Source organism: Geotrypetes seraphini, chromosome 4 (assembly GCF_902459505.1).
Source record: "Geotrypetes seraphini chromosome 4, aGeoSer1.1, whole genome shotgun sequence".
Lineage (NCBI taxonomy): Eukaryota > Metazoa > Chordata > Amphibia > Gymnophiona > Dermophiidae > Geotrypetes > Geotrypetes seraphini.
This window is the reverse complement of record NC_047087.1, coordinates 127,295,643-127,309,696: the sequence shown is the minus strand read 5'-3', so window position 1 is coordinate 127,309,696 and position 14,054 is coordinate 127,295,643. Positions and strand designations below refer to the sequence as shown.

The following is a 14,054-nucleotide window of genomic DNA, read 5'->3' as shown; positions in this document are numbered from 1 at the left end:
TCTGGGTTTTCCCAGATGTATAGTAATCCCACCCCTAAGTGACTTGCCCTGGGCAGTGGTGTACCAATGGGGGGGGGCGGGGGGGGCGGTCCGCCCCGGGTGCCAGCCCTGAGGGGGTGCTCCCAGCCTTGCCGTTCAGTCCCCCCCACCCCCGAAGGACCGCTCGCCCCACTGACCTTCCTGCACCAACTGTGAAGCAGCCCACAGCAGGATCGGGACGTCAGCGATCCCTGAGCTGCTTGGGCGCTGCTTCCTGCGCCACGGTCCCACCCCTCCTCTGATGTCAGAGGAGGGGCGGGACCTCAGCGCAGGAAGCAGCGCCTAAGCAGCGCAGGGATAGCTGACGTCGCGATCCTGCTGCGGCTGCTTCATAGGTGGTGCAGGAAGGTCAGTGGGGCGAGCGGTCCTTCGGAGGTGGTGGGGGGGACTGAACGGCAAGGCCGGGAGCATAGGTAGTGCTGCTTCATAGGTGGTGCGGGGAGGCCAGGGGGGTGAGTGGTCCTTTGGGGTGGGGCGGGCAGGCAGGCTTTCAAGGGGGAGGGGGGGTGACAGGCAGGCAGGCAGGCCTTCAAGGGGGGACAGGCCTTCAAGGGGGGGGGAGGCAGGCCTTCAAGGGGGGGACAGGCCTTCGGGGAGGTGTGCAGACCTTCAAGGGGGGCAGGCAGGCCTTCAAGGGGGGGACAGGTCTACAAGGGGGGGGACAGGTCTACAAGGGGGTGGGACAGGTCTACAAGGGGGTGGGACAGGTCTACAAGGGGGTGGGACAGGCCTTCAAGGGGGGACAGGCCTTCGGGGGGGACAGGCCTTCGGGGGGTGCAGACCTTCAAGGGGGTGCAGGCCTTCAAGGGGGGGGACAGGCCTACAAGGGGGTGGGACAGGCCTACAAGGGGGTGGGACAGGCCTTCGGGGGGGGTGCAGGCCTTCAGGGGGGTGCAGGCCTTCAAGGGGGGGACAGGCCTTCAAGGGGGGGACAGGCCTACAAGGGGGGTGCAGGCCTTCGGGGGGGTGCAGGCCTTCAGGGGGGTGCAGGCCTTCAAGGGGGGGACAGGCATTCAAGGGGGGGACAGGCAGGCAGGCCTACAAGGGGGAGACAGGCCTATAAGGGGGGGGGACAGGCCTTCAGGGGGGGGGACAGGCAGGCAGGCCTTTAAGGGGGGGACAGGCCTACAAGGGGGAGGAACAGGCCTTCAAGGGGGGGACAGGCCTACAAGGGGGTGGGACAGGCCTTCAAGGGGGGTGCAGGCCTTCAAGGGGGGACAGGCAAACCTTTAAGGGGGGACAGGCAGACCTTTAAGGGGGACCCTGGTTTAGAAGTACATGGAGGGAAGGGGGTGTTCAAAGAGACGTGCATATGCCAAACTTTGGGGGGGGAGGAAGAAATAATGGGTCTGAAAATAGAGGAGAGGGAGAGAGATGATGGACCATGGGATTTAGGGAGGGAAGGAACTGAAAGGGAGAGAAATTGGACACAAGGGATGGTGTGGAGGAGGGATAGAGATACTGGATAGGAGGGTAATTGGGAAAAGAAAGGGAGAGATGGTGGACTCTGGGGTAATGGGGAAGGAGGGAGAGATGCCGGATGAAAGGGTAGTTAAGAAAAGGTGGATCTGTGAAGGGAGATGAAAAAAAGGAAAGATACCAGACTTCCTGGGGAGGGAAGGGAAATGGAAAGGGAGGATAGAGTTGGCAGATGGATGGTTAGCACGCAGAAAAAAGAAAGAAGGAGACCCTGGCAAGCAAGTTATCAGAAGAAAACCAGAGCCTTGGACCAACAAGATTTGAAATATAACCAGACAACAAAAGGTAGAAAAATTAATTTTATTTTCTGTTTTGTGATTATAATATGTCAGATTTGAAATGTGTATCCTGACAGAGCTGGTGTTGGACTGCAAACGTGAGCTAGGATTTAACAGAGAGAGGAAAAGTCCTTTTTGTTTCTTTATTTTATTTACACCACAGCGCCAGTGTGGTTAGGAGAAGCCAAAGGGGGTGAAAAAGCTATAAAACCCACCAGGAGTTTTGAAAAAAATCACCCAACTGGGCAGGAAAATCGAATTGAAAAACCAATTCAATAGGCTGAATCGAATCGAAATTTTTTTTCCTGAATCTGGCAGCATTAGTTTGCGCTACTGTCTTAGACTTTAGGACCTGGGATTGGGGAGAGATGGCATCCTCAGTACTTTATAATGCAAGTGAAACAAGGATTTGGTCAGACTTTTGAAGGGTGTGCAGAAAAAAAATATTGTATAGGTCGGGGACATGAAACAGCAGGAAATGGGAACTTTTCTTCCTTCTATTTTTGTGAATGGAAAGGCTGAGGATGTCAGAGTTTTCAGTTAAAATATGTGCTTTATAAGAAAATATAATAATGTGTTTTATAAAGTTTATAGCATAGCTGGCCTACCCAGTGAGGTGTTCCTAGTGGCAGCGTGTCAATGTGTTGAGAGGAAGAGGTGGTCTGGGAAATTCTGCTGAGCAAACTCCGGGCCCATTTCCACTCCCCAGTTAGTCCACTCCACTCAACTGGTTCACACACTGAGTGGATCTTTGGGTGTTGTTTTGGGATCTCTTCCAGTGGTTTATCAGTATCTCCTTCTGGTCCAAGGAAGGAAACTTTGTTATCCTTAGCATTGACCTACAGAATATGTTTGTAACAGCGCTACTTGTGTGGCATTAGGCTATGTAGTGATCGAAAGAAAAAAACAGACCTTTGCACATTTTTGCACTATATGGTGGGTGTATGAGGAGATTCACATTTCCTGCACAGTTAAGTCCATGTGAAGTTACCTTGTGCTGTATTTGACATCTAGCAAGGTCTGTTTGAAAGGAAAGATCTAAACTTAAAAATGAAGTGGCCAGAAGTTATGGTAAAAGCAGATAGTGTAGCTGGTTTTAAGAAAGATTTGGACAAATTCCTGGAGGAAAAGTCCATAATCTGTTATTAAGACATGGGGGAAGTGTCTGCTTGCCCTGGATCGGTAGCATGGAATGTTGCTACTCTTTGGGTTTTGACCAGGTATTAGTATCCTGGATTGGCTACCATGAGAATGGGTTACTGGGCATGATGGACCATTGGTCTGACCCAGTTAGGCTATTCTTATGTTATGTTCTCATCTGTAGGGGCCTTTGTTTTCACTTCTTATTTTAATGTATTTTTTTTCTGGGAACTTATCAGTGTTTTTTTATAATGGGAACAAAAATGGAAGAGAATTAATGTGTGTGGGATGAGGGGGTAACTAATTTCATCAGCTAAATAATTCAATCCACTTCAAACAGACATAGGAGAACTCACGCACCATTCACACACCCTCCAGCCAAAAACGTCAAAAGAAAAAAACTGTTCGACAACCTCCTAGCCATTCGAGCTGCAACACTCGACCCCCAATTCTACAACCAATTGACATGGACCACAGACTGCAAAACCTTCAAAGATAAATAAAAACCCTTCTATTTAAAAAACACATAAAACCAAACTAACACAATCAGAACTGTCCCAAGCATCACCTGCAACTACTCCATATGTACTTCTGATGTCATGACAATTCAGACATAATTTATGTTATGTTATGTTTGGAATATAAGAAAATTTTCACTGCCTGTTTCTATTCTGACCATTTATTCCGTTTCATGGTCATTACAAAAAATATTTTTTTTACATGGGGGGGGGTGTCAAAAAAATGATGGGCCCCGGGTGCCACATACCCTAGGTACGCCACTGGCCCTGGGTCACAAGCAGCAGCAGTTGGATTCAACACTACAACCTCTGGGTGCAGAGGCAGCAGCTCTAGCACTAGGCCACCCCGAACGTGTATCTGAATATTATTTACAATTTCATTTGTGGCATTCCCCAGTGGTTTTTCTCCGAACCAAATCTAGTGGGCCTAGCTCTATAATCCATGTATTCGTTACTTTGAAATTGACGGCTTTAAAATTCCCCGTTTCTATCATCGCTTTCTGTCCCTAAAGTAGCCAGGCGCCCTCTAGCACTCAGCGCTGGTATTTCCCGGGCCGGAAGCATCTGAGTCGGAGGCGCCCTCAGGATTAGGGAGCCGACCAGGCCTCCGACCGTGGAATTTTCATCTGACTCATGGCCACCTTCTTCGGGGAGGTTTTGCCGGTTTTCTCCCGGGCTGTGGATGACGAGGAGGAGGAGGAGTTGGAAGAGGAGGACGAAGACCTAGAAATCCGGAAAGAAATTGAAAAGAAAAGGTACAAAAATCCGGACGGGGTGGGAGCCCCGATTTAACGAGGTCTTGCTGCCTTCGTGCATCACAGTAGCTTCAGAGCCTGGAGGAAATCTGCAGGATATAAGATTTGTAAATGAATCGACAATGCTGCTGCACCGGAACGTTTTCGCCGTGCAATTCCTTTTCTGTACAAATAATTTAAAGTCCTGTTCTCTTGCTTCTTTTGACAGGGAGATCCATCTGCACTGGCGTTCGGACATCAGCGCAATCTTGGATCGGTCCCCAGAGAAGCGCCTTCCCTGCTCTCTCTTCATTCTGGCCGTGGGAGAGAACGCGGCAGGTAAGTTCTCGTCAACACGCCAAAAGCTATCGGTTTAAACAAAGTTGGTGCCAAAGGGAGCAGTGGTACCGGGCGAGAGAAGGATGTGAAGGTTGCGCAGAGAATTAGCACATGCGTTCCTTTCATTCCTTTCATTCCTAATCCTTTTGAGGCTGGTGGATCTGAGTTAATTTTGTTCCCGCTGAACAAATTGTAGTAAGATTGTTTCGTATCTTGGAGTTTTCAGTGGGTAAAACTATTGGGGGGGGGGGAGGGTGCGCAGTCCGCTTGGTTTCGTTTCGTGTGCAGCTTATAATAGAGAAACTTGATTGAAGATCTGTTTGCTAGTGCTGCCCACGCATGCGTGTGCTTTCCTGCTCCACTAGAGGGCGCATCCCCTCCTCGTGGTCTTCAGTTCTTAGTTTTCTGCAGAGCCGGAAAGCTCTGTCTCTTCTCTACATTCTTCTAAGTGCCTTTTTAGCACCGTGGCTTCTTTATTTTATTCGGGAGTCGCTGTGTGCTGTGTTAACTCGTTTTACTACTTAATCGACTTTTTTTGTTTTTTCGTCAAGGCGACCGGGGGCTCCCGGTTCACTGTGGCTGCGGCCGACTTAACACTTATGTCCCGGCCTCTTACCGGGTTTAAGAAGTGCTCCCAGTGCGGTCGGGTTATTTCTATCACAGACCCGCACCGCTGGTGCATTCTGTGCCTGGGTGCAGATCACCCAATGGATTCCTGTCCTCGTTGTGCAACCCTTCAACCTCGGGCTCTTCGGCGACGTAGGGCCAGGATTGCGGAATTCTTCGCCATGGAGAGTGCTCCTGCTTCAACCCCGGTCTTGACCTCGGCCTCGAAGACCTTGGTCCCGGGCAAGTCTCCCTCAACCTCGAAGGTCTCGGCTCCGGGTAAGTCCCCTCTTCCTTCCTCAGGTTCAGTTCAGCTGCAGAAGAAGCCTTCCTCAGAGTCTCTGGCCATCCAGGCGGTGAGTGTAGTCCCGCAGGCCTCGACAAGACCTCCCTCCAAAGCCTCCAAGCGTGCTTCCACCATACGGGAATACTCTTCCTCGAGGTCGCCCTCGGTGGAACACACTGCTGCACCTGCCCAGCCGAGTATGGTCACAGTGCCGATGTTCGAGGAGGTGCTGAAGGCCATCATCTCCTCGGAGCTCTCCTCGGCGTTGGCTCAGCTTGCTGCGGCCTCGACCTCGCGCGTTGTGGACCAGCCTGAGCGTCGTGTCGAGGTTTCTGAGGGCAAGGCTCGCCGATCTCGGCGTCTGTCCTCATCTGACTCCTCGCCTCTTCCATTGAGGCACGCTTCTCCCTCAAGCCGACCTTGGTCGAGGCGACTTGCGAAGCGCCCCCGGGACTCCCCCCTGAGGCGGGGTAGGTCCCCAGGTCCTCACACTACCGGGTCCATTAAGACCTCGGACCTCACCTTGTCCAACCCAAGTCTGCTGAGGTCGCCTGTCCATTTGGGGTCCCCAATCCGTGAGGAGCCAACCTCGAGAGACCCCGCCTCCCTTTCCCGAGGCTTGTCTTCCAGCCGGGGTTTTCCAGGGCGGCGTCATCGGACCTCGGCGGCCCGGAACCCGGGGTCCTCCCCTCCGGGGACTTCTAAGCACCGGTTCTCATCGACCCCTCCTCGTTCCTTGAGCGGAGCTTCCTCATGCTTGTGGGAGCAGTATTCCAGGGAGGCTTCCCCCTCCTTTTCAGCTGCCTTGCTGTCTCGTTCCACCACTCCCCTCGGGGGGCATTCTGAGAGCAGGCCCTCTACCTTTACTAGATTTGTTCAGGATATGGGAAAGGCCTTGAACTTGGACCTCCAGTCAGATTCCAAGTATACCAAAGAGTATTTGGAGGAGATGGAGCTCCCCCATCCTCCTAGGGAGTCCTTGCGGCTGCCCCTGAATCCGGTGTTGCAGCAGACATTCTTTCGCAATCTCAAGACTCCCTATGCTATCCCGGCTATCCCATTCAAAATGGAGTCACAGTACCGGACGGTGCCCTGCAAAGGGTTTGAGAAGGCGCAGCTTTCTCACCAGTCCTTGATGGTGGAGTATATCCTTAAGAAGTCTCACCCGTCCAAGTTGTATGCCGCTGTCCCTCCGGGCCGGGAGGGCAGGACTATGGATAAGTTTGGGAGACACCTATATCAGAACTCCATGATGACAAACAGAGTCCTGAATTACACCTTTACCTTTACGTCCTATCTCAAGTGGTGTATCAAGTCCCTTTCATCTTTCGAGGACGATTTGCCTTCCAAGCGCCGTGCAGAGTTCCGCAGGCTTGTGGATACTCTGTCGCAGCTTCGGCTGTACATGTTTCAGGCCTCCTATGATGCGTTTGAGTTGTCATCTAGGGTCTCGGCCTTCGCGGTGGCCATGCGTCGCCTGGCGTGGCTCCGCATTGTCGACATAGACCCAAACCTGCAAGACCGCTTGGCTAATCTGCCATGTTTGGGAAATGAGCTGTTTGATTCCATCGAGGCTACCACCAAACTCCTCTCCGAGCACGAATGCTCCTTTGCTTCTTTGGTCCGGGCTAAGGCGAAGCCCGCTCCGCCCAAGTCCTACAGGCTGCCTCCCCGGCAGTATCCGCAGAAGTCCACGCCGGCGTTTTCTCGCCCTCCTCGGCGTCTGCAGCAGCAGAGGGCTCCTTCAAAGCCTCAGACCCCTGCTGCACCTAAGCAGCCACCGTCTTTTTGACTGGGCCGGCGGGAGGGGGCTGGCCTCCTCCGCCTTAGGGATTCCCCCTCTGCCCATCGGGGGTCGTCTCCGCGCCTTTTATCAACATTGGGCGGAGATAACTACGGACTCTTGGGTCCTCTCCATCATCCGAGAGGGGTACTCCCTCAACTTCCGGGCTTTACCGCCAGATGTACCTCCAGGAGAGTCTCTTTCCGACAGGGCACAGCTTCCCATACTACTTCTGGAAGCGCAGGCCCTCCTTCGCCTGCGGGCTGTGGAGGAGGTTCCCCCTTGTCAACGGGACTCTGGAGTTTATTCCCGGTACTTTCTGGTTCCCAAAAAGACCGGGGACTTTTGCTCTATCCTGGACCTCCGGAAGCTGAACAAGTTCCTAGTTCGGGAGAAGTTCCGCATGCTTTCGCTTCCCATCTTGTATCCCTTGATGGACGAGGGGGATTGGTTGTGTTCCCTCGATCTGAAGGAAGCCTACACGCACATTCCGATCCACCTGGCTTCTCGAAGGTTTCTTTGCTTTCAGGTGGGGAACCTTTACTTGCAGTATCGGGTCCTCCCGTTCGAGCTCGCTTCGTCCCCACGGGTCTTCATGAAGTGCCTCGTGGTGGTGGCGGTGGCTTTGCGGTCGCAGGGTCTTCAGGTTTTCCCGTACCTAGACGATTGGCTTATCAAAGCTCCGTCGAGGGAGGGGGTTATTTCAGCGACCCGTCGGACTATTGTCTTCCTTCAGCATTTGGGGTTCGAGGTAAACTTCCCCAAATCCCAGCTGTGCCCCTCTCAGTCCCTACAGTTTATCGGGGCCGTGCTGGACACGGTTCGTCTCCAGTCGTTTCTGCCTCTGCCTCGTCAGAACGCGCTCCTGCGACTGCTGGTGTCCCAGAGGGTTTCGGTCTCGGCCAAGCAGATGATGATCCTCCTGGGGCACATGGCCTCCACCGTTCACGTCACGCCATTCGTCCGGTTACATCTTCGTGTTCTTCAATGGACTCTGGCGTCTCAGTGGCAGCAGGATCGGGATCCCGCTTCTCAGCACATTGCGATGACTCCCTCCTTGAAACGCTCGTTCCGTTGGTGGGCCAGCTCTTCCAATCTGTCCAGAGGTTTGCTCTTTCTCGTGCCCCCGCATCAGAAGGTTCTGACGACAGACTCCTCGGCATACGCCTGGGGAGCGCACCTAGACGGCCTTTGGACTCAGGGTCTTTGGTCGAGCGCGGACTGTCGCTGCCACATCAACCTGTTGGAGCTCCGGGCCATTTACAATGCAGTGGTGGCTTTTCGTCATTTGCTACAGGATCGCGTGGTCCTGGTGTGCACGGACAACCAGGTGGCAATGTATTATGTGAACAAGCAAGGGGGTACGGGTTCCATATCACTCTGCAGGGAAGCCCTTCATCTTTGGCAGTGGGCGTTCCGCCACAACATCTTTCTTCGGGCGGTGTATATTCAGGGCGAGCAGAATTGTCTGGCGGACAAGCTGAGTCGCCTTCTTCAGCCGCACGAATGGTTGCTCCATTCTCACACTCTGCGGCAGGTGTTTGTTCGAGGGGGAACGCCACAGATAGATCTGTTCGCTTTGCCCCTCAATCACAAGTTGCCTTGATTCTGTTTGAGGATGTACTCCCCAGATCGTCTCAAGGAGGATGCTTTCCTTCTCGATTGGACGGGCAGGTTCCTCTATGCGTTCCCTTCCTTCCCTCTGATTCTCAGAACGCTGATACACCTCAAGTCGGTTCGCGCCACCATGATCTTGATAGCTCCTCGGTGGCCCCAGCAGCCATGGTTCTCCCTGCTCCTCCAGCTCAGTGTCAGGGAGCCTCTGCTTCTACCTGTTTCCTTCTCTGCTGTCTCAGAGTCGGGGTTCGCTGTTGCATCCCAATCTGCAGTCTCTACACTTAACAGTTTGGTTCCTCTCCATGTGCCTCTCTCCTTAGGTTTCTCTCAGTCAGTGAGGGAGGTTCTCGAGGCCTCTCGGAAGAGCTCCACTCGGCAATGCTATTCCCAGAAATGGACCAGATTTGTGGCATGGTGTGCTGAGCACCGCATGGAACCACTGTCTGCTTCCTTGTCTTCCATGCTGGATTATCAGTTCCACTTGTCTCGGTCTGGCCTCAAATCGACATCTATTCGAGTCCACCTCAGTGCGATTGCCGCCTTTAATCAGCCACTTGATGAGAAACCGCTCTCTGTCCATCCGCCTCTTCAATGTTCATCCTTCACTCAAGCCCCCCCCCCCCCCCAGTGGTTTGGGATCTTAATGTGGTTCTGGCTCAAATGATGAAACCTCCGTTTGAACCCATTGATAAGGCTCATCTGCGGTACCTCACTTGGAAGGTGGTGATCCTGGTTGCCCTCACGTCTGCTCGCAGAGTCAGTGAGCTGCAAGCTCTGGTTGCGGATCCGCTTTTTACTGTATTTCATCATGACAAGGTGGTCCTTCGTACTCATCCCAAGTTCTTGCCCAAGGTGGTTTTGGACTTCCACCTCAACCAGTCCATTGTTCTTCCGGTGTTTTTTCCGAAGCCCCACTCTCATCCTGGTGAGGTGGCGCTTCACACGCTTGACTGTAAGATGGTGTTGGCCTTTTATCTGCGACGCACCGAGTCTCATGGGACGGCTCCTCAACTTTTCATCTCTTTTGATCCTAACTGGTTGGGCCACCCTGTTTCCAAGCGCACCTTATCCAACTGGTTGGCTGCTTGTATTTCCTTCTGCTACGCTCAGGCTGGTCTCTCGCTGCACAGTCGGGTCTCGGGGCATAAAGTCCGAGCAATGGCGGCGTCTGTCGCTTTCCTCAGGTCCACGCCTATTGAGGAGATCTGCAAGGCTGCCACTTGGTCTTCGGTTCATACCTTCACCTCTCACTACTGTCTGGATGCCTTTTCCAGGCGCAACGGCCAGTTTGGCCAGTCGGTTTTGCATAATCTGTTTTCCTAAATTGCCAACTTTCCCTCCGTCCCTTGTTTGGTTAGCTTGGAGGTCACCCACATGTAGAGAATATGCTGCCTGCTTGTCCTTGGATAAAGCACAGTTACTTACCGTAACAGGTGTTATCCAGGGACAGCAGACAGATATTCTCACAACCCTCCCACCTCCCCAAGGTTGGCTTCTTTGCTAGCTATCTGAACTGAAGACCACGAGGAGGGGATGTGCCCTCTAGTGGAGCAGGAAGGCACACGCATGCGTGGGCAGCACTAGCAAACTTTGAGATCTTCAATCAAGTTTGCTTGAAAAGCTGTCCGTGACGGGGCTCTGTGGATGACATCACCCACATGTAGAGAATATCTGCCTGCTGTCCCTGGATAACACCTGTTACGGTAAGTAACTGTGCTTTTCCGTCCCCATTCCTGCAAACTCCGTTCTCATTTGCACAAGCCTTAAACACTTTAAAATCATAAGTGTTCCAGGCTTGTGCGAATAAGGCAGAGCTTACAGGAATGGGACAGGGATAGCGACAAAACTCACGGGGACGGGGAAATTGAATTCCTGCGGGGCGGCTTGTTACTTTCTTGCACTTTCTACCTCCTTTGCTTCTGTCCCTTTCGATCCTCCGGGATTTCTATCTTGCCTATGATCCGGTAAGTCTTCCCTGCAATCTTCTTCTACGGTATCGTCTGGGTATACCATTTCCCGAACCATCGACTCTTGGTCAACTGTCAGCTTTCCCCTTCTTACTAGTTTAAAAACTTCTCAATTTCTCACTTGATGTTGCTTGCAAGTAGCCTCGTTCCATCTCCGCTGAGCTTGCTCTTCCCCCAGAACGCCATCCAGTTGCACACGAAGTGGAATCCTTGCTCACACCAGCGTCTCATCCACGCATTGACTGCTTGCAGTTCCGTCTGCCTTTTCCCGTCGGCCCTGAGTACCAGTAAGATCTCCGAGAATGCTACCATCGGCGTTCTGATCTTCAGCTTCCTTCCTAGCATCCGGAACTGGTCCTTCAGTGTTTCCCTGTTGTAGTTTCTGTTGCTCACATCATTTGTCCCAACGTGGATCACCACTGCCGTATAAACACTTGAGAATTGTACAGAATGCTGCCATTCTCCTCATCTACAGTCTCAAAAAATCGGATCATGTAAGCCCATATTACAGAAAACTGCACTGGCTGTTCATGGAGGCAAGGATCATCTTCAAGTTTGCTTGCCTCTGCTTCTAAAACTTAACAGGCTCATCCCCAATCTACCTGTTGCACCATTTTTAATTTTCAGGCCCCACCTGCACACGTAATGCCTACCTGTTTGCTTTCCCGTCCTTAAAGGCTGTATCTACAAGAGATTCCTTGATAAATCTCTGTCATTCCAAGCAGGCAAATGGAATAAATGTCTAACCACCCTCATTTCAAATGCACCCTCCTACCAAACCTTCAGGAAATCAATTAAAACCTATCTCTTTGATAAATTCCTCTGACTCCCTCCCTGCCTTGTATCTCTGATATGCCTCCGGATATACCTGACTTCTCTCGACTTGCTAAGCTAATCTGAATGTCTTGTATGTAACATCGCTGTCTTTGTACAGTCTCTTCCTCTGTAAACCGCTCTGAACTGTTGTGGTACTGCGGTATACAAAAATAAAGTTATTATTATTATCTCCTCCTTCCTCATTATTGATGATCTTGTCGATGCGGCTCACTATATCCTCCGCCTTGGCTCCTGGTAGGAATGTTACCAGTCGATCCTGTCTTACTCCTGCTATGTGGCTGTCAAGTTGTCAGATGATGGAGTCTCCCATGACGATTGCTGTCTTCCCTATCTTCTCTTGTCTCTCTAGCCATAGGTTCGTGTCCTTGGTGTGCGTCCATCTTTCTAGCTACAGATCCATGTCCTCGGTACACTTCTATCTTTCCTCCTCCTGGCGTTGGCATGCACTGGACTCGTCTTCCTATGGGTTCCCCCTGCTGATTCCAGGTCCTACTGCTCTGTCATCTAGTCCTTTCTCTTTTTTTTTTTTTTTAATGAAATACTTTTTACAATGTTACATCACACAATAAAGATATGGAACCATTAGGCAAATATACATGACATAAAAAAGAATACAGTTTGAAACAAACTAAGACAAATCCATCTAGCCCTCAAAAAGGTGGAAGAAAGACCTTATCAATTTAGGAAAATATTAAGTAATCAATGTGGAAGGAAGCGCCTCCCCAACAAAATTTTGCTTGGGCGCTGTTTTACATTTTACCCCTAAAAAAAACCTAAAAATGAAAGAAATCGGATTACATTTTTCCTTTAAGAAATGATTCTAACTGCAATGGGTCCCAAAAAACATAGTCTGTCTTGAATATGCAGAAGACATTTTCAAGGGAATTAAAAAAACAAAAAAATTTGCCCCTATCTGCAAAGCCTTAGGACGGAGAGCCAAAAAGGCCTTCCTCTTAAGCTGTGTAGATTTGGCAACAATGGGAAAAGCTAGAACGCTATCCCCACAGAATTTACTCTATTTCTGAATTAAAGTTTCATAATAAGAATCTTATCAGATTCATTTAAACATGTGACTAATAGATTGGCACGGGTCTGGATCTGGTCTTGCGAATCTTCCAAAAATTTAGTCAAATCAACCTCTATACTGACCAATTGATCCAGACCCTCTTCCGTGAGAATCTTTTTCCTTTGAGGAATGTAGTAATAATTTGAAAATAACATACGGCCGCGCTAGCGGCCCCGAAGCCCATAGAGATTTAAAGGACTTCGGGGCTGTTGCTGCGTGGCAGCCGCTTGTGTGGCTTTGTAAAAGAGGCCAATAGTTTCTGCATTTGTCACCCCTAGTATCACCTTGAGATATTTCTTTAGAAGTATCTCTAGAGATAACAAGTGGGTTGAAGGAAAATGAACTAAACGTAAATTCCTTGCTCTTGTCTAATTTTTTAGCATCTCCAATTTGTAATGTATATTTAATTAATCCTTACTAGATGCTACCGAAAAAGACTGGTAATTCACTAACTGGTTTTCTAGCACCATCATATGTTTATCCAATTGGCCATTGTTTGAATCCACATTCACAAGTTTATCTACTACTTCCTTGGAAAAATTCTGCATCTGACCTATTACATTTTTCAGCATTACCTCCATCCTCGTATTTAAACTCCAAAGATCTTTCAAGGTAACTTCCTTGGGGTTTTCATCAGAAATCCTATCTGAGCCTTCCAACCGGTCTTCAGATTCTAGAAATATCTGTGGCATCTTAGAAAATACAATCCCTGAGACCAGTAGGGGGCCCTGAACTTCTGGTGAAGGTGCCTGTAGGCCTACTTCCGGCTTCAGGTCCCCTGGAAGATTAGGAGGGAGGTGCAGGGTACGATCTAGGGAACTCAATGATGCTCCAGATATTGAATCAAATCTATCCATAGGTTTTGATATCTCAAGCAAAGTCAAGTGTTTGTCCATAGGACCCGATGTTACCGGGGTTGACACCCGAGGTTTACCCTTGCGTTTCCCCATAACATCTAAATAAGGTAAATTAATAAACTTATCTCAAATTATTGTTAGCCCCGGGGCTCTCAAGCGGCATGACCTGCCCCTCCAGCCACACCATGCGGCCGCACGCCACAGGAGTAAGCACACTCTTAACTCCTGGGCTTGGGTCGGGACCAATGTTCCCTCTAAGGATTGATGAGGTGTGTGCAAAAAAAAATATGCATGAGCGACAAGTTACATACTCCACAAATTTATGAGCAGGCGCTGAGGATGAGTGCCCGTGAGATTGTGGGAGGGTTAAATACTCAAAACTTAGAAGAATAACAATTTACTTAAAGTTTTTGCTTCGCCAGCTTTCTGGTATCTTTGGCAGCGGCTCCTCTCATGAATCCCCACCTGCGTCGGAAGTCCGAAGCAGTCGGGGATCTTGAGAGGAGCC

General features: G+C 50.6%; 1 protein-coding gene across 3 annotated transcripts in view; it reads left to right on the top strand.

Annotated features, from left to right (window-relative positions):
- Positions 1-3,733: 3,733 nt before the first annotated feature.
- The window catches only part of PSMG1 (proteasome assembly chaperone 1), a 40,017-nt gene continuing 29,696 nt past the window's right edge, over positions 3,734-14,054 (top strand). The window contains exons 1-2 of one of the 3 annotated variants that reach the window (XM_033943415.1): positions 3,734-4,209; positions 4,418-4,527. In XM_033943415.1, coding sequence (XP_033799306.1) covers positions 4,088-4,209; positions 4,418-4,527 — 232 coding nt within the window. In that variant the 5' untranslated portion in view covers positions 3,734-4,087. Of the gene's footprint in view, positions 4,317-4,417; positions 4,528-14,054 lie in introns of all 3 variants that reach the window. The other 2 variants (XM_033943414.1, XM_033943412.1) reach the window with 2 other exon arrangements.